The 21,146-nt window shown below is 33.0% G+C and overlaps 1 protein-coding gene across 4 annotated transcripts in view; it reads right to left on the bottom strand.

Moving 5' to 3' along the window:
- Window positions 1-9,223: 9,223 nt before the first annotated feature.
- LOC143052168 (uncharacterized) overlaps window positions 9,224-21,146 on the bottom strand; it is a 42,445-nt gene continuing 30,522 nt past the window's right edge. For 3 of the 4 annotated variants that reach the window (XM_076225128.1, XM_076225137.1, XM_076225144.1), the window contains 4 exons: window positions 18,833-19,069; window positions 18,148-18,375; window positions 17,272-17,541; window positions 9,224-16,601 (listed from right to left, as the gene is read on the bottom strand). In XM_076225128.1, coding sequence (XP_076081243.1) covers window positions 16,468-16,601; window positions 17,272-17,541; window positions 18,148-18,375; window positions 18,833-19,069 — 869 coding nt within the window. In that variant the 3' untranslated portion in view covers window positions 9,224-16,467. Of the gene's footprint in view, window positions 16,602-17,271; window positions 17,542-18,147; window positions 18,376-18,832; window positions 19,070-19,547; window positions 19,955-21,146 lie in introns of those variants that run through there. The other variant, XM_076225149.1, reaches the window with a different exon arrangement.

A 21,146-nucleotide genomic window follows, 5' to 3' on the forward strand; every position in this document is an offset into this window, starting at 1 on the left:
AAACAAAAAACGAAAAACAAAAGTATTTTCAGTTTTCAATTTTGATTTATCAAAAACTAAAATCGAAAAATGAAAGTGTTTTCATTTTTCATTTTTGATTTCACAAAAACAAAAAACGAAAGTGTATTTATGTTATCTTTCCAACAGAGTTTAATTGTCATTCAAAAAATGACAATGTTGTCATTTGTCATTCATTTAAAGGTCGTTAAAGTATACATGCACAGCGGTTGTCAGATCAATACTACTTTAATCGAAGATAATGTCGACGGATGCAAAAGTCTTTAGCAATCTAAACAATAATGTACCGTTGCGTGATCTTTACTTTTAAGTTTGGAGAGGTTAATCTAAGATGATAATATTGTAGCGTAACTAGCCTCTTTTACAAATAAAGCAAACTATATATTGTTGGCGAGGGAAGGGCTCAAGGACTCCAGAAGAACTGGAAAAAATTATACAAAATCTTTCACACCCTTTCTTAATCTAAAGCGCAAGTTTTAATTTATCTATTTTATTATGTTCTGGTCACGGAGCAAAATATATAGATACAGTGTAAGACTTTTAGTATTTACATGTATGAACAATATCAAAAGACATATGTAGGATGATGAAAAAAATAATGTTATCCACAAAGTCAAGTGTGTGGCTATCATATTTATTAATAGTGGATTGGAAATTTTCTCACCGGAACGGTGATCGAACCAGGAACTTATGTTTTTGTATCGTCCGATGCTCTAACCTATATATGTTACTTTTGTATAATGAGGATCAATGGTCTAGTTCCTCGTTGAAGACCCTCCAGCTCCTTTCAAGATGAAGAACAGGCGTAAAAGCCCTGTTCATTAATAATTTGTATTTTTTCTATATATTGTGTGCGATTTTGTTCCGTGTACATTTACTCCACATCTCTTTATTTTCTATTTCGGACCTGGACACGGCTCAATGCTAGTTTAGACCTCCAATGTTAAAGGTCATATATTTTTTTTTTAATTATTTGATGCCGTGGGATTGGGATTTTTAGCTTTAATGTAAACCATGTCAGGTTTTTAACTTGTATTTACAGCAAAGATAGCCAGTTTTGTGTTCTGTAATATACTGTAACAGTTTAATTTTACTTGTCCGGTCGCATCGGAATTTCTCAAAACATCTTCCGAACAATATCTGAACGTCGGTTTCGTGGGCATGTACAATTGCTAAACCACACATGAACGTTCTTTAGTCTTCGTAGATCTATTCAAACTTGAAGTCTTTTTGAGTCTAAGACAAGCAGAATATGATATGTTATACTATTAAATATTGAAGCCATAGTCATGAAGATCGATAACTTGATTGATGTTCCGTTAACGTAGCCGCAGAACAAAAACGCGAGAACTACTTTTGAATATTTCTACAATTTTAAGTAGTTTTCCACTCACAAACACAATTATATTTTCAACATTTATTAAAATATTTTTTTTTTTTACATTTTTTAACTTTTATGTTGTTTTAAAATATCAATTTGACTTGAATTTGGGATCCCGCTAACATGTTTAACCCCGCCACATTCAAAATGTATGTGCCTGTCCCAAGTCAGGAGCCTGTGATTCAGTAGTTGTCGTTTGTTTATGTGTTACATTTTTGTTTTTCGTTCAATTTTTGTGCATAAATAAGTTAGTTTTCTTGTTTGAATTGTTTTACATTGTCATTTCGGGGCCTTTTATATCTGACTATGCGGTATGGGCTTTGCTCATTGTTGAAGGCCGTACGATGACCTATAGTTGATAATTTCTGTGTTATGTTGTTCTCTTGTGGAGAGTTGTCTCATTGACAATCATACGACATCTTCTTTTTTTATATGTATATGAGTATATTAAATAAACATGTATATACCAAGCTAAGTCAGTTTATATCTTGTTTTTCGTCTGACTATACAAAAGGCGAAGAGAGCTACTTGATAGATCAGGTTGACTGATAAGCTGTCTATATAAAGTAATGGGACAATGCATGGCATGAAGACATCACCAAATCACCGTATGCAATACTTAAAAAGACATCCAGAGCTTACCATATAGTCATCAACTACCCACCAACAGGCCGTGAGCTTTGGTTGGCTCTTTACTCAAATTCAAGAGCACAGCAAAATGTCAAAATATTCTATTCAAACTGGGTGACCTGGGATAAAAACATTTAAATTTTCCAAAGAAACACACACACCCCTCAACTTTTAATAAGGAGATTTGGTATTAATGCAAATGAGTCAACTATCCAACAAAGTTCAAATGTAGTGGATGTAAGCAATTTATACTAGTATAGGCAACCATATAATCTTCAACAATGAGAAAAAACATACGGTATTGTCGGGTACAATAGTCCATGAATTGAAAAATATGAAACAGTTCAATTGAGAAAAATAACAGCCTATTTTAAAACAACATGAATTACGAAAAAACACATATAAAAGACATCAACAAACGAAAACCATTGAACTACATGCTCCTGAGTTGGAGCAGGCACATGCAATATATTGTGGCGTTTAACATGCTTGTAAACAGCCGGGACAGTTTTGTTACAGCACAGCATAAGAACAAACTATACAAATCAGTGGAAAAGGGTTTAACGTATGAGATCGATACAAAACAGAAGGAAAACAAAGGTCTAACAAAAACACATACCGAATGTGGCAGGGTATTTTTACCTCGTTTTCAAACAATCAAAGTACTGAAGTACTGAACATCGAATGACTGCAAGTTCTTTTGGATTGTCACAAGCACTTGTCTCAGAAAAAAAATCACATCTCTATACTTGAAAGTGAAGTTAATGTACAGATATATTTTTTTGAAACTCAGTACACATATTCTATATCATATGATCTTTTTAATTTCAATGCCAAATATAGAGTTCTGACCCTCAATTCCACGGTCTACTAGACATGGAAAATGATAGTGCGAGTGGGGCATTTATGTGGTATGGACACATTCTTAATCAAATCCTTTATTAAAAAAGTCAGTAAATTTACTACAGATAACACTACATTTGTAAATTAGACGAACTAATCTAATCAAAATTTATATCTCTAATTTCGTAATACTTATGTGTATGAGAAAATTAATATATTTTTATTTTAATAAGATTGTTGAACGAACGCGTTCAATCTTAGGATTTTATTCTTGTCAATTTTTCCGACCGAGCAGAGCGAGTGGAAAACAATTAAATAAACGTCTTTCAAGCCAAAGTTAATATGTTTGCTATACACACATATGATTTTATTAAACTTGGTTATCAATTGTTAATCAAAAATACAGTCCTGGATAATAAAAAATCATGAAATATTTGGTCTAGTAATAAAAAAATCACACAAAAAACAGTAGTTGGCGTTTGTTGATGTCGTTCTCGCTTCTCGTTTTTTAGCTCACCTGGCCCGAAGTGTCAAGTGAGCTTTTCTTATATCTTGGCGTCCGTCGTCCGTCGTCGTAACTTTTACAAAAATCTTCTCCTCTGAAACTACTGAGCCAAATTCAACTAAACTTAGCCACCATCATCATTGGGATATCTAGTATAACAAATGTGTCCGGTGACCTTGCCAACTAACCAAGATGGTCGCCATGGATAAAAATAGAACATACGAGTAAAATGAAAATTTTGGCTTATATCTCAGAAATCAAAGCATTAAGAGCAAATCTGACATGGGTAAAATTGTTTATTAGGTCATTATCTATCTGCCCTGAAATTTTCAGATGCATCAGACAACCTGTTGTTATGTTGCTGCCCCTGAATTGGTAATTTTAAGAAATTTTGCAGCTTTTGGTTATTTTCTTGAATATTATTATAGATAGAAATAAACTGTAAACATCAATAATGTACAGCAAAGTAAGACCTACAAATACATGTAAGTCAACATGACGAAAATGGTCAATTGACCTCTTAAGGAGTAATTGCCCTTTATAGTCAATGTTTAACAATTTTTCATAATTTTGTACATTTTTACAAAATATTTTCCACTGAAACTACTAGGCTAAGTTCATTATAGATAAAGATAATTGTAAGCATCAACAATGTTTTGTAGAGTAAGATCTACGAACACATCACCATCACCAAAAACACATAGGCCAAGGTGAGCGACACAGGCTCTTCAGAGCCTCTAGTTATATATAGAGTTTAGACCTTTGGTTTTCCCGTTTGAATGGTTTTACACTAGTCATTTTGGAGGATCCTTATAACTTGCTATTCGGTGTGAGCCAAGGATTCGTGTTGAAGAGGGTACTTTAACCTATAATAGTTTCCTTCTACACACTGTGACTTGGATGGAGAATTGTCTCATTGGCACTCATACAATGCACATCTTCTTATATCGATATATTCTTTCGATATTTTTGATTGGGGTCTGGAGCTGGCATGTCAGTTACTGCTAGTAGTTCTTTGTTAATTTATGAATCATATTCGTTTTGTGTAGTTTCTTTTTTTTTACTATTTTGTCATCGGACTCGGATTTCTTTTAAACTGAGTTTCTCTGTGCATATTGTTGTGTGTTTGTTTATTCTACATGAGCTAGATATAATTGTATAGCGGGAGGGTTGAGATCTAACAAAGCATGTTTAGCCCCGCCGTATTTTTGCGCCTGTCCCAAGACAGTAGACTCTGATCTTTGTTAGTTTTTTATGTTTTTTGTCTAAGTTAAGTGTGACGTCCATTTTCACATTACTAGTATATATTTTTATTTAGAGACCAGCTGAAGCCCGGATTTTCTCGTTGTGTTGAAGACTCATTGGTGGCCTTCGGCTGTGCTCTTTGGTTAGGCTGACTGTTGTTTCTTTGACACATTTTTTATTTCCATTCTCAATTTGATTGATTGATTGATTGATTGATTGATTGATTGATTGATTGATTGATTCATTCATTCATTGATCATTTTACTAGAAGCAAAAGTCATGATCATTTGAGAATCCTTTATTTGTATTGTAGTGTTAATTTCACCAATGAAACTCGACATTAATGTTTGTCTTTATATTCTTTGTAAACTCTAAAATTACCGTCTGATTATAATAAGACACGCAAGAATAAAAAAAATATTTGGCCTTCAATGTCTCAACCTTTTTTAATGTGAGTAACTTCATTGATTTCGATTTCGATATTGTTTTTGCAAGTTTCCATAATAGATTTCTGGTAATTGTTCTGTATAAAACCCTATGGGAAAGCACATTAACTAAATTTTCCAAACGTTTATTGGAACCTAATGATTTGGCAAGGTGTTGCAACCTGTAATGTAAAAAAGTTACAGCCGATTGCACTGAGTGTGTAGGCAAAGGTAGCCTATCCTTGGTTAGCTTGCTTGTATTATTAGGTTAGGTAAACTACCCTCCTTTAAGAGTAGACTAGTTCGACAAATAACCAATCAATCTGTCTGTAGGACTAGGCTCCTTCTACAGGAGATTGGTATAATACCTTATAATAGGCCCAAGACCACAATTAATGACCCTACTTTTCGTTGTTCACGAATATAGTTCCCTTTAATTAAAGTGTATTTTTTCTTTATTTTTTTTCTTTGCCTTTTTCATTCATGTGTTAGTTTTTATGGGGTGGAAATTAAAGAAGAGAGGTGAAATAACTTTTTGTTGAAGGTATTTTAACTGATTTTAATATGGAAAGAGTGATTAGGTCAAGTGCAAAAAGGTAATATTTACAGTTTTCGGAACATCTCTTGACTTGTCCATAGGGGTATGGATGTGTATTGGCTAAATTTGTAAGTTACATCAGAGCAATCTTTCTGAATTTTGGATATGATTTGGACTAGTACTATACATTACACACACAGAAAATTTGACAAAAAGATTAGGTGCAATTTTTTTAATGAGACAAAAAGTTATAAAGAACTAATAGAGGAATTAATTGTGGTCTGTGGCCACCTAGTTACCTCATAGTTCAGCTAACAAACAAGCGATCCAAAGATATTACTTTTGTCTACACACTCAATGTAATCGGCTGTAATGAAAATGCGGAGTTTATGAGACCAGGCTCAAGCAACCAGTCGGTAGCAGTCAGTTTTCAAATATATAAAAACAAATATTGCATAAGACTCAAACGTACTTAAAATGTTTTTATTAATATATAACCACTATATCATCAGTTTTTAAAATATAATTAAGCAGTCAAAGACACTTTTCAATGAATTTTAAAATTTCATTTCTGGTTTATTTAAGAATTGAATGCTTTTTTTTTTGTTACTTCATTGAGGTGTAAAGCGATGACCGAAATACATTTTGTATGAAAAGCGGAAGCGCTTCATTCTGAAAATGTACGCACGGTCAACGATTTTACAACCCTATGAAGTTACAAAAAGAAGCATTCAATATTTATAATTACATGTTTTAGCTAGGATCATGAAAACACGATTTTTATCAAGTTTTTATTAAATTCACCTTTGCACTTTATTGTGGGACCTCGTGTCATCATGAATAATGATTTTCGTTGTGTAATGTAACATGAGATGTGCAGTTAGCCAATCAGAATAACGAATTATAATGAAACATACATCCTATGTTATTATTAGTTATATAAAGCCAAAATCAATCGCTTTCGATATATTACACAGCGTACTGCCCGCTTTACATTTTAAAGTCAACACTTGGAGTGTTTATAGAATCGTAAATAATTATGATTTTTTTTAATGATGGCAAAATTGCACTATTGGGTGAAATAGCTTTCCTTATTATCGGCATCCTGTCAAATAGTTCATGAAAAGTAATAATAATTCTGCATTAAAAGAAAAGAAAGTTGCACTCATGCTTTAACTTTTTTTTGCCACACAAAACTGTTTGTACAAAACATTCTACCTCTGAACTAGTGGATTTCGCTTAAATATGACTGGACAAAAGGTTTATTTTTTGTATTCAAATTAAAGTATGGTGGGCAAGTAAATTATTTATTAGCTTAAAAAAGATTGATCCGTGCTATAAATTAACTTGTTATTATGATCAAGTAGGCCCTAGATCTCTAGCTTACGTTCTCATCTAGAGCAGATAAAAGTATTGCCGCAGAATTTTTTTATTAACTGTCTGGTAAGGGTTTTTGTAGGGTATACGACCTCAACTTTAGACCTACTTTAGAAAGAAAAAAATTAGCAGAACAACACCCTGGATTTTTCTACTGTAGACCCCAGCTACTCAGCTTCCCTTTGCACCTAGTGAGGACAATTTTTATTACATTTTCGGTAAGGATGGGGTTCGGTGTTCGACCCCAACTTTGGACCTATCTTTGAAAAAAAATAAGCTAAACAGCAACCTTGATTTTTTTCTCCAGCAGATATCAGCTACCAAGCTCCCCTTTACACATTGTTCGGACAGAAGTCTTTCCGTAGACATTTGTTTATTAACTTTTATGTAATGATGGGGTAGGGTGGGTAACTGCGGTCCACTTGAAAGAAAAAAAATACAGGGACTCCAATGTGGTGTGGTCTATGCAGAACAATTACCGGAAATCTATGGTAGTTTGTAAAATAATAGTCTTTTTTTTATAATGTGATATGTAAAATGTTGGTAAATAATGAAAGCATGCTTCTGAATTAATAGACATAGAAATCAGGAGAAACCATATGATAACCAATAGCAATCTCCCAGAGACAAACTAACGTTCATTAAGGCAACTAGTATGATGGTCTGGATTCGGGGTTCTTAATTTCTGTATTCTGTGATATTTTATGCCATATTTCTCTATTCTTTATACTTTTTGACAATTATTCTCTTATCATTACATTTTAACACCATTATTCTAGCTATTTTATTTAATTCTTGGTCCATTGTCTCTATTGTTTATATTTTTTGTCCACTATTCCCAATTCCATAATCCCCCATCAACGACCTCTAGTTAATGTCACCTTATAGTCTTTACAAATAAGCAAAATTAATACCTTATAGGCTCCTAATGACAAACCAATTTAATATCCAAGTTTGAATTGTGAAATTGCGGAAATTTTGAAAATTAAATCAAGCAAAATACATTATCGTCCTCGTAGTTCGTAAAATACTGGCAGATGGATCTTGGTCATCAATTCTAATAATCTTGGATCGACCTTTCTAAACTTAAAAGTAATAAAGTTCACGAATCCATATGGTTCCGATTGCTAAAGACTTTTGCATCCGTCGACATTATCTTCGATTAAAGTAGTATTGATCTGACAACCGCTGTGCATGTATACTTTAACGACCTTTAAATGAATGACAAATGACAACATTGTCATTTTTTGAATGACAATTAAACTGTGTTGGAAAGATTTAATAAATACACTTTCGTTTTTCGTTTTTTGTTTTTGTGAAATCAAAAATGAAAAATGAAAACACTTTCATTTTTCGATTTTAGTTTTTGAGAAATCAAAATTGAAAACTGAAAATACTTTTGTTTTTCGTTTTTTGTTTGTGAAATCAAAAACGAAAAGCGAAAACACTTTTGTTTTTCATTTTAATTTTTAAGAAATCAAAAACGAAAAATGAAAACACTTTCGCTTTCGTTTTGGCTTTTAAGAAATCAAAAACGAAAAATGAGAACACTTTCGTTTTTCATTTTGGTTTTTATGAAATCAAAAACGAAAAATGAAAACACTTTCGTTTTTTGTTTTTTGTATTTCAAAACGAAAAACGAATGGACGCAGATATACACGGACCTTACTTTTGGGCCTTTTATAGCTTACTGTTCTGTGTGAGCAAATGCTCTGTGTTTAAGACCGTACTATGACCTATAATGGTTTACTTTTATAAATTGTAACTTGGATGGAGATTTGTCTCATTGGCACTCGTACCACATCTTCTTATATCTAATTAGTATAATAGAATTAATGTATTCAAATTACCCAAACTCATCCTAAATGTACCTGATGTATTCCCACATCTCCTTTTTTCACATGTACAAGGCAATATGATGGCATAAGCATTTTCAACTCATTGAATCACCAAATGACTAGAAAACTGGCCAACAGAGAATGCATCAATTTATAATAATTGTCTGAATTATGGCAAACCAACAAGAATTTCATTTCATTGAAAAACTGACCAACACTTCAACATAATAAATGTATATCAGAAACACCATATAATTCTATTATCAGTGACAATACACTAGCAAATCCACTACTGTTACATGAAATTTTCTGCAATATTATAGAAGTGAAAATAAATTCAGATTTATGAACATAGTCTGGTTTTAGAAATTAGAATATTTCTATAAATGCTTTAGGTAAAAAATAAATACAACAAAACATGAGATATTTTAAAATCTTTAAATGAAATGAAATAACATGAATCAATATTGAACATTAAAAATAAAGCAAGAACATTTTCTGAATAATATTGCACTCAATCCATACAAAATAAATAATATATACATGCAATATCTTCTAGGTCAAATTCTAAAACTAGAGGCTCTAAAGAGTCTGTGTCGCTCACCTTGGTCTATGTGAATAAAACAAAGAACACAGATGGATTCATGACAAAATTGTGTTTTGGTGATGGTGATGTGTTTGTAGATCTTACGTTACTGAACATTCTTGCTGTTTACAATTATCTCTATCTATAATGAACTTGGCCCAGTAGTTACAGTGGAAAATGTTAGTAAAAATTTACAAATTTTATGAAAATTGTAAACTAGAGGCTCTTAAGAGCCTGTGTCGCTCACCTTGGTCTATGTGCATACATGTATTAAACAAAGGACACAGATGGATTCATGACAAAATTGTGTTTTAATGATGGTGATGTGTTTGTAGATCTTACTTTACTGAACATTCTTGCTACTTACAATTTTCTCTATCTATAATAAACTTGACCCTTTAGTTACACAGAGGAAAATATTTTGTAAAAATTTACAAAAATTTATAAAATTAATGAAAATTGTTAAAAATTGACTATAAAGGGCAATAACTCTTTGAGGGGGGTCAACTGACCATCTAGGTCATGTTGACTTATTTGTAGATCTTACTTTGCTGAACATTATTGCTGTCGACAGTTTATCTCTATCTATACTAATATTCAAGATAATAACCAAAAACAGCAAAATTTCTTTAAAAATTACCAATTGTGGGGCAGCAGCCGAACAACCCATTGTCCAATTCATCTGAAAATTTCAGAGCAGATAAATATTGACTAGATAAACAATTTAACTCTTTCAGATTTGCTCTAAATGCTTTGGTTTCAGAGTTATAAGCCAAAATCTACATTTTACCCCTATGTTCTATTTTTAGCCATGGTGGCCATCTTGGTTGGTTGGAAGGGTCACGCCACACATTTTTAAAACTAGATACCCCAATGATGATTGTGGCCAAGTTTGGATTAATTTGGCCCAGTATTTTCAGAGGAGAAGATTTTTGTAAAAGATTACTAAGATTTACGAAAAATGGTTAAAAATTGACTATCAAGGGCAATAACTCCTAAAGGGGTCAACTGACCATTTCGGTCATGTTGACATATTTGTAAATCTTACTTTGCTGAACATTATTGCTGTTTACAGTTTATCTCTATCTATAATAATATTCAAGATAATAAGCACAAGAGTGCACACGCTGAAATGTCTAGCCTTCTATACTAATCATTGATATTATGTTGATAGTCCTAGGTATAAAGCTAAGCTTTATTACAACTGTCACATAAACTTAACATTAACCAAGATAACTAAACAAAGACCAATGAACCTTGAAAATGAGGTCAAGGTCAGATGAACATGCCAGGCAGACATGTACAGCTAACAATGCTTCTATACAACATATATAGTTGACCCATTACTTATAGTTTAAGAAAAATAGACCAAAACACAAAAAAGTTAACACTGTGCAATGAACCGTGAAAATGAGGTCAGGGTCAAATAAAACCTGCGTGACTGACATAAAGATCATAATATATTTCCATACACCAAATATAGTTGACCTATGGCAGATAGTATTAGATAAAAAGCCCAAAACTCAAAAACTTAACTTTGACCACTGAACCATGAAAATGAGGTCAAGGTCACATGACATCTGCCCGCTAGATATGTACACCTTACAATCATTCCATACAACAAATATAGTAGACCTATTGCATATAGTATGAGAAAAACAGACCAAAACACAAAAATTTAACTATAACCACTGAACCATGAAAATGAGGTCAAGGTCAGATGACACCTGCCAGTTAGACATGTACACCTAACAGTCCTTCCATACACCGAATATACTAGCCCTTTTGCTTATAGTATCTGAGATATGGACTTGACCACCAAAACTTAACCTTGTTCACTGATCCATGAAATGAAGTCGAGGTCAAGTGAAAACTGTCTGACAGACATGAGGACCTTGCAAGGTACGCACATATCAAATATAGTTATCCTATTACTTATAATAAGAGAGAATTCAACATTACAAAAAATTTGAACTTTTTTTTCAAGTGGTCACTGAACCATGAAAATGAGGTCAAGGACATTGGACATGTGACTGACGGAAACTTCGTAACATGAAGCATCTATATACAAAGTATGAAGTATCCAGGTCTTCTACCTTCTAAAATATAAAGCTTTTAAGAAGTGAGCTAACGCCGCCGCCGTAGCCGCCGCCGGATCACTATCCCTATGTCGAGCTTTCTGCAACAAAAGTTGCAGGCTCGACAAAAAACTGCAAAATTTCCTTAAAATTACTAATTCAGGGGCAGCAACCCAACAACTGGTTGTCCGATTTGTCTGAAAATTTCAGGGCAGATAGATCTTGACCTAATAGATTAATTCACCACTGTCAGATTTGCTCTAAATGCTTTGGTTTTTGAGTTATAAGCCAAAAACTGCATTTTACTCCTATGTTCTATTTTTAGCCATGGCGGCCATCTTGGTTGGTTGGCCGGGTCACCGGACACATATTTTAAACTAGATACCCCAATGATGATTGTGGCCAAGTTTGGTTTAATTTGGCCCAGTAGTTTCAGAGGAGAAGATTTTTGTAAAAGTTAACGACGACGGACGCCGGACGCAAAGTGATGGGAAAAGCTCACTTGGCCCTTTGGCCCAGGTGAGCTAAAAATTGACTATAAAGGGCAATACCTCCTTAGGGGGTCAATTGACCATTTTGGTCATGTTGACTTATTTTTAGGCCTTACTTTGCTGTACATTATTGCTGGTCTATCAAAAAGGGCAAAATTTCCTTAAAATTACCAATTCAGGGGCAGCAACCTAACAACGGGTTGTCCGATAACTAAAAATTTCAGGGCAGATAGATGTTGACCTAATAAACAATTTAACCCAGTCAGATTTGCTCTAAATGGTTTGGTTTTTGACATATAAGCCAACAAGAGTGCACACGCTGAAATGTCTCACCTTCTATACTAATCATTGATATTATGTTGATAGTCCTAAGTATAAAGCTAAGCTTTATTACAACTGTCACATAAACTTAACATTAACCAAGATAACTAAACAAAGACCAATGAACCTTGAAAATGAGGTCAAGGTCAGATGAACCATGCCAGGCAGACAAGTACAGCTAACAATGCTTCTATACAACATATATAGTTGACCCATTACTGATAGTTTAAGAAAAATAGACCAAAACACAAAAACTTAACACTGTGCAATGAACCGTGAAAATGAGGTCATGGTCAAATAAAACCTGCGCGACTGACATAAAAGATCATAAAATATTTCCATACACCAAATATAGTTGACCTATGGCATATAGTATTAGATAAAAAGACCAAAACTCAAAAACTTAACTTTGACCACTGAACCATGAAAATGAGGTCAAGGTCACATGACATCTGCCCGCTAGACATGTATAGCTTACAATCATTCCATACAACAAATATAGTAGACCTATTGCATATAGTATGAGAAAAACAGACCAAAACACAAAAATTTAACTATAACCACTGAACCATGAAAATGAGGTCAAGGTCAGATGACACCTGCCAGTTGGACATGTACACCTTACAGTCCTTCCATAGACTGAATATGCTAGCCCTATTGCTTATAGTATCTGAGATATGGACTTGACCACCAAAACTTAACCTTGTTCACTGATCCATGAAATGAGGTCGAGGTCAAGTGAAAACTGTCTGACAGACATGAGGACCTTGCAAGGTACGCACATATCAAATATAGTTATCCTATTACTTATAATAAGAGAGAATTCAACATTACAAAAAATTTGAACTTTTTTTTCAAGTAGTCACTGAACCATGAAAATGAGGTCAAGGTTATTGGACAGGTGACTGACGGAAACTTCGTAACATGAAGCATCTATATACAAAGTATGAAGCATCCAGGTCTTCCACCTTCTAAAATATAAAGCTTTTAAGAAGTGAGCTACCACCGCCGCCGCCGGATCACTATCCCTATGTCGAGCTTTCTGCAACAAAAGTTGCAGGCTCGACAAAAACTGCATTTTACCCCTATGTTCTATCTTTAGCCATGGTGGCCATCTTGGTTGGTTGGCTGGGTCACGCCACACATTTTTAAAACTAGATACCCCAATGATGATTGTGGCCAAGTTTGGATTAATTTGGCCCAGTATTTTCAGAGGAGAAGATTTTTGTAAAAGATTACTAAGATTTACGAAAAAATGGTTAAAAATTGACTATAGAGGGCAATAACTCCTTAAGGGTGTGGTCATGTTGACTTATTTGTAAATCTTACTTTACTGAACATTATTGCTGTTTACAGTTAACCCTTTCCTCCATAATGACGCCTTTTGACGCCTGTGTAGTACCTTTGACTCTAAAATGTCTGCATCAGACTTTAAAAAAATTGTATCCAATATGAAAAGGAGATTCATGAGAATATCTGACTTCAAATTCATTGATGAAATATTCGTTTCTACAATGCATTAACACTTTGAACCTTACGATTTTTTTTACTGAAAAAAATCCTATGCAAATCAAGTATGTCAAAAAATAGTTCCAATGGAGGAAAGGGTTAACCTCTTTCTATAATAATATTCAAGATAATAACCAAAAACAGCAAAATTACCTTAAAATTACCAATTCAGGGGCAGCAACCTAACAACAGGTTGTCCGATTTATCTGAAAATGTAAGGGCAGATAGACTAAACAATTTAACCTTGTCAGATTTGCTCTAAATGCTTTGGTTTTGAGAGATATAAGCCAAAAACTGATGAGAAAAGCTCACTTGGCCAAAGCCAGTTGAGCTAAAAATGAAATCAGGAATATCAGAATAATAGATGTGGTGTTGTGAGAAAACTCTCCATCAGAACCAAATGTCATAGAAGTTATCTATCTGTGCTTTAAAATTGTGTCTTATGACTGCAATAGGAAGGACTTAGTTCACACTTTGGAATCAGAAAGAAACCATGGGGTAGGTTTTAAGAAGATGAGGGAGGGTTTGCAAGGATTACCCAGTGATAATATTTTTTCCATTTCTCACTATTTATTCAAAACACATTTACTTAACTAAAAGATTACAACGAACCATAACTTTGATGAAAGAAAATATGAACCATTCACGAGTAGAATAAAAGAAAATTTAATGACCAGCAGAAGCTAATCTCCCTCGATCATTTTTCATATTATAAGTATAGTTCTTCATTTCAGTTTTAACTTAAACTAGAGGCTCTAAAGAGCCTGTGTCGCTCACCTTGGTCTATGTGAATATTAAAGAAAGGAAGCAGATGGATTCGTGACAAAAATGTGTTTTGGTGATGGTGATGTGTTTGTACATCTTACTTTACTAAACAGTCTTGCTGCTTACAATTATCTCTATCTATAATAAACTTGGCTTAGTAGTTTCAGTGGAAAATGTTAATAAAAATTTACAAATTTTATGAAAATTGTTAAAAATTGACTATAAAGGACAATAACTCCTTACTGGGTCAATTGACCATTTCGGTCATGTTGACTTATTTGTAAATCTTACTTTGCTGAACATTATTACTGTTCACAGTTTATCTCTATCTATAATAATATTCAAGATAAGCAAAAACAGCAAAATTCCCTTAAAATTACCGATTCAGGGGTAGCAACCCAACAACGGGTTGTCCGATTCATCTGAAAATTTCAGGGCAGATAGATCTTGACCTAATAAACAATTTTATACCCTGTCAAATTTGCTCTAAATTCTTTGGTTTTTGAGTTACAAGCCAAAAACTGCATTTTACCCCTATGTTCTATTTTTTAGGCGTGGCGGCCATCTTAATTTGATGGCCGGGTCATCGGACACATTTTTGAAACTAGATACCCTAAAGATGATTGTGGCCAAGTTTGGATTAATTTGGCACAGTAGTTTCAGAGAAGATTTTTGTAAAAGATAACTAAGATTTATGAAAAATGGTTAAAAATTGACTATAAAGGGCAATAACTCCTAAAGGGGTCAACTGACCATTTCAGTCACGTTGACTTATTTGTATATCTTACTTTGCTGAACATTATTACTGTTTACAGTTTATCTCTATCTATAATAATATTCAAGATAATAACCAAAAACAGCAAAATTTCCTTAAAATTACCGATTCAGGGGCAACAACCCAACAACGGGTTTTCCGATTCATCTGAAAATTTCAGGGCAGATAGATCTTGACCTGATAAACAATTTTACTTCCGTCAGATTTGCTCTAAATGCTTTTGTTTTTGAGTTATAAGCCAAAATCTACATTTGACCCATATGTTCTATTTATAGCCGTGGCGGCCATCTTGGTTGGTTGGCAGGGTCACGCCACACATTTTTTAAACTAGATACCCAATGACGATTGTGGCCAAGTTTGGATTAATTTGACCCAGTAGTTTCGGAGAAGATTTTTGTAAAAGATTACTAAGATTTACGAAAAATGGTTAAAAATTGACTATAAAGGGCAATAACTCCTAAAGGGGTCAATTGACCATTTCGGTCACGTTGACTTATTTGTAAATCTTACTTTGCTGAACATTATTGCTGTTTACAGTTTATCTCTATCTATAATAATATTCAAGATAATATCCAAAAACAGTTGATGATTGTGGCCAAGTTTGGTTTAATTTGGCCCAGTAGTTTCAGAGGAGAAGATTTTTGTAAAAGGTAACGAAGACAGACGACGGACGACGACGGACGCAAAGTGATGGGAAAAGCTCACTTGGCCCAGGTGAGCTAAAAAGATTTTGACGAGTGAAAACCCTTCTAAAAATTTGAAATAAACCTAATAAAAGATAAAGGCTCTATCCCATCAGTAAGAATTGAAATAGAATATTCAACAAATCCACCCCTCCTTTTCTGTATCAAAACAAAAATGCCAGATAACTTTATTGTACTGTCAAAATTATTATAAGATCATATTTTGAGGGTCAAATTGAATTGACATAAAGTTGGATAATGAACATACATACACTTAATATTATTAACAAATGACAGATTTCAATAAACAGTCAGTTTCTTACTAATAAGTTTTGCAGTCCTTAATTTAAATTGTTACTCATAGGACTGAGGCATGCATTGTCATGATGGTCGTTCTTACATTGGTGAAAATAAATTTCATTCCTGGAAATTTAGACTTAAATCAGATTCTTCATTGAATTATTTATTATCATTAATGAGTTCCATATGCATATCATCAGATCTTATTGAGTATTTCTTATAAAAGTACATGACAAGTGCTCCCAATATAAGTCCAGGTATAAACACACCAAAGGCCAGTCCTACCATCACACCTAGAAAAGAAGAGAAAACTCGATAAAAATTGTCAACATGTAGAGTTAGTATGCATGTCTTTGTTTACTGTTTATATCATTAATATTCATAGATTCATGAGATTTAAAGTCATAAGAAACCTCAAATCAAAAAAAAATAATGCATATGTTTTTTTTAACTCAATGGATAGTTTTCATTATAAAACTTATGTACATATACTTTTTTCTGAAGAAAATTCTTTAATTTATTCATATTTAGAAGAAGTTTACTTTATTTTAATTGCCACGACATATTTTCCGTATGCAAAGTGACCTCAGTGTGACCCATCTCGTAAAAATCCGGTGATCACAATACGCATGGATGTCCTTAAAATAGACTTTTATCTGAATTTACATGTTAAACATGTGCTCAATTTCCATGCTTTTTTGTTGATTTTTTGTCGATTGTTGACAAACAGGTGACAATCGTTAAACTTCGGCTTCAAAACACGAACTTTAATTACCTGCCATATTTTGACAACAACACTGACCGATTGAACCATGTAAGATGTAACACATATGAAATTTTACTCAACAATCATGAGGGGAATCTGCAAATACATACATACATACATACACACACACTTATCTATCTAAAGAATTACATCAAAGACAAACTATGAAACTATGAATTGAAAAAGACAAAATTTACCGGGATTATTTTTCGTATCTACTTGTTGCTGTGGAGAACAAATACTGTTGTTCTGTTTTGATGCACTATTTGTATTGGTTGATTTTGATGCAGCATGTGTACTGGTTATCCTTGGTCTATTAGTATTGACAGATGTCTGTGTCCCACGAGATTGTGCAGGGTTGGTAACTATCCGTGATGTAAGTTGTGGATTTGTTGTCCATATGGATGGAGATAGATTTGAATTATTACATCCATGTGCAGGTCCTGGCAAATCTGGATTAAAACTTCCTGCCAAAATAAAAAAAAATTGAAAAAGTTTAATAAATCTAATATTCCTTTCATTGACTTTACTGGTGATTGGCAAATGCTATTTTCAACACTTATAACACAAAATTTTCCAGCTAATCTTAAAATTTTAGACACTGACTGTTACTATAATTAAGTCATAAAACTGATTAAGGACTATTGAGATCAATTAAAAGTTGTAAAACTAAAGGAAATATGAACTTACCAGATATAAGTATCATTATTAAATATGGAAGATGACAAACTTATGGTGGTGCCATACACCTTCACTTAAATTAATTTGGCTGGTTTAATTTTCTTAAAATTTTGACAGTACAAAAATGTATACTTACTTTGAACTTTTGACAAAAATATAAAAAAAAACAAAAATTTTGAATCACACATTTTATCGGAAATATTTCATTCAATATATAGCAGTTTGACAAACACTAATTTTGATCATTGACAGTTTAATATTTCCATACAACAGAATCTGATTAATACATTGAGCTAAATTTTATAGAGTTATCTCCCTGTAGTGGTAAGTACATGTACCACATTAATAAAATTTTGATCATTATACTGACTTATAAGGAAGCTTAAACTTACTGAGATATAAGTCACAATATTGACTAGCTACCACTGCCTGTTTAGACGGCATTGACTTGAGTCGACAGACAGTCTGGTTGCCACAGTATATAAATGACCTACAGTTACCAGCTTCCTGATCGACACACAGTTTGGCACATTGATCAGCTGTTATACCAATGATCTCCTGGCTGGAATCTATCATCATATCTCTACCAGTCTTTATCACAAAATCATTTATATATTTACCTAGAACACAAAATATATCTATTAAATTATATTTAAGTATTTCATTCTTTAATTTGCAAAGAAGAACTAAAAAAGACTTTTAGCCAAATCATTCACTGAACTTCTAATAACTTTGATTATCATGATTATAAGCAAATCTGGGAAAATGATCACATACATACTGTTGATTTGATGGCAAGTTTCGTCTGTTGTACTACCAATCTTTTAGTTATTTCTTCTTATGAATTATGACAAATACTAACAAATTAACTTTTTGGTCACATCTTCATTCAAAGTATACTGTTTAGTTGCAACTATCCTTTACATTAAATAACACTCTACAAATACACTTACGTGAGTAATGATTACATATTGGCTTAACTGTCATGGTGTTGTTAGGCATTTCTTTTACTTACGTGAATAGTGATTACATATTGCCTGAACCGTCATGGTGTTGTTAGGCATTTCTTTTACTTACGTGAATAGTGATTACATGTGGCCTTAACTGTCATGGTGTTGTTAGGCATATCTAGTTTGTGAGTCCTTCTCAGCTGACATGATAAAGTGTTGACACAATAGTCAAATGATTTACAGCCAGGATCCTTAGAACATCGCTGAGCACATAGATTAGCTGTCTGGATACCAGTTATAGTTTCATACCCTGGGGTAGTGTATATCACACCAGGGGTTTTATCATATCTGTCTAAATACAACCCTGTAAAGTAGATAAATAGTTATTATACTGCAATCAGCTATTTTACTATACAGATAAAGCTATACGCATAAACGTTAGCTTTATACGTCAATGACATCAACTCACAGAGGCGGATTTAGGGGGGGGGCCCCAGGGGGCCCGGGCCCCCCCTTATTGGGAAAAAATTTGGTTGCTTATATAGGGAATCACTGAAGCATGACTGGAGCGGGCCCCCTCTTAGGTCAGTCAGTGGGCCCCCACTTAGGAAAATTTCTGGATCCGCCACTGACTCACCTATAAGCCCCGCCTACTTACAACGTCACGTCACAACCATGACAACGTGTAGTAACAATGGTCAAACTTTTATGAATTTAAACCTGTTATGTCTTCAAATTGGTAATTTTTATACCATGTTTATCAAATGTTATTAAATATATTCATTTTCCCTTTCTAATTCCTTAAATTGTCAATGCTTACCGCCTAGACTACGCTCATAGGGAAATACCCCAAAATGGTACCCCAAGGAAGAAATTCCAAACACTTTTTTTTAATAATATTTGTTTCATATTTTTATTATTTTTTTATTTTTTTATCGATTTCAGTATAAAAACAATGTACGTATAGTGTCTTGAAATATGAAATTTATTTGTATTCGGCACGAAACGGGAAAATGCTAGGTAGAACCTCGCATTTTCCCGTTTCTAAGCCTCATACAAATAAATTTCATATTTCAAGACACTATACGTATATTGTCTAAGAATGTTATAGTTTCATACCCTGGGGACTTATCATATCTGTCCAAATACAACCCTGTAAAGTAGATAAATAGTTAGAATGTTATAGTTTCATACCCTGGGGTTGTGTACATTACACCTGGGGACTTATCATATCTGTCTAAATACAACCCTGTAAAGTAGGTGAATAGTTAGTACATTGCTGAGCGCATAGATTAGCTGTCTGGATACCAGTTATAGTTTCATACCCTGGGGTAGTGTACATTACACCTCGGGACTTATCGTATCTGTCCAAATACAACCCTGTAAAAAGTCTTCCTCGAATGCCAACATTTTATATGTTACCTATTCCTTGAACGCCAACAAAAATATTTCAATAGATGTTTATATAATAATAATAGGTGTTTTTAAAAGTATTTAACTGTTGAAAATAATTAGAGAACTTCATAAAATTGCAATATTTAATCCCTTTTGGATAAGAAAATTGTAGATTTTAGGGTTAAAATTATTATGGATTTAAAAAAAATAAAGAAAATTATAAAACAGATAGTTTTGGCAATGGAAAAGTTTATTAACATAAGACATATTAGAAATATTAAAGGCATCCTTGTTAAATAAAAAAAACCTTAAAAAAAAAAAGGATACAAGAGATTTACAATCATATCATTTTAAATGTTATATAGCTAATATGAACTATATGAATATTTCAATTGAACTATTGATTAAACTTACAAAATTATCAGAAATCTAAATTTGATAACTTTCAAGCTGAAAAGTCTACAAAGCTTCAAGAAAATCCATAAAATAGGATAATAAGAATGCAGATGATTTACGAACATAATAAACACCTAAATAATATTATTTTATGATCTACTTACAGTAAAAAAGGGTTGTAATATTATTACCAAGCAAAATATCCTGAACAAACTGAACAAAATAAAACATAGTAATCTAACATGTGATATCAAGTATCAAGTAATAAAAATTATATGTGAGGATATTACAATTTACAGTACATACAACTATATAAATATAGGAAAAACCTCTTCAAAGTCTAAAGATTTTATTGTAGAATTTGTGCAAACTGGAATTCCTCAGCACATGCTCATGTTGACTTTTTGATGCAACAGCACTATTCAAGGTTTCATTTTAAGAGAATCCAAATTTCACCAAGCAGTAACAGCATAACATTATTTTCAACAACTGGACAAACATGAAGTAGATTTAACTACTTGTACTTTACCTAACTGTTTAATTACTTTAGTATGATTGTTTTGATAAGCATGCACTTTTGTTGTGATAACTACTAACACCTATTCCTCGAATGCCAACATAATTTTACAGCTAAATTGTCGGTAGATCAA

This window comes from Mytilus galloprovincialis, chromosome 1 (genome assembly GCF_965363235.1).
Source record: "Mytilus galloprovincialis chromosome 1, xbMytGall1.hap1.1, whole genome shotgun sequence".
Lineage (NCBI taxonomy): Eukaryota > Metazoa > Mollusca > Bivalvia > Mytilida > Mytilidae > Mytilus > Mytilus galloprovincialis.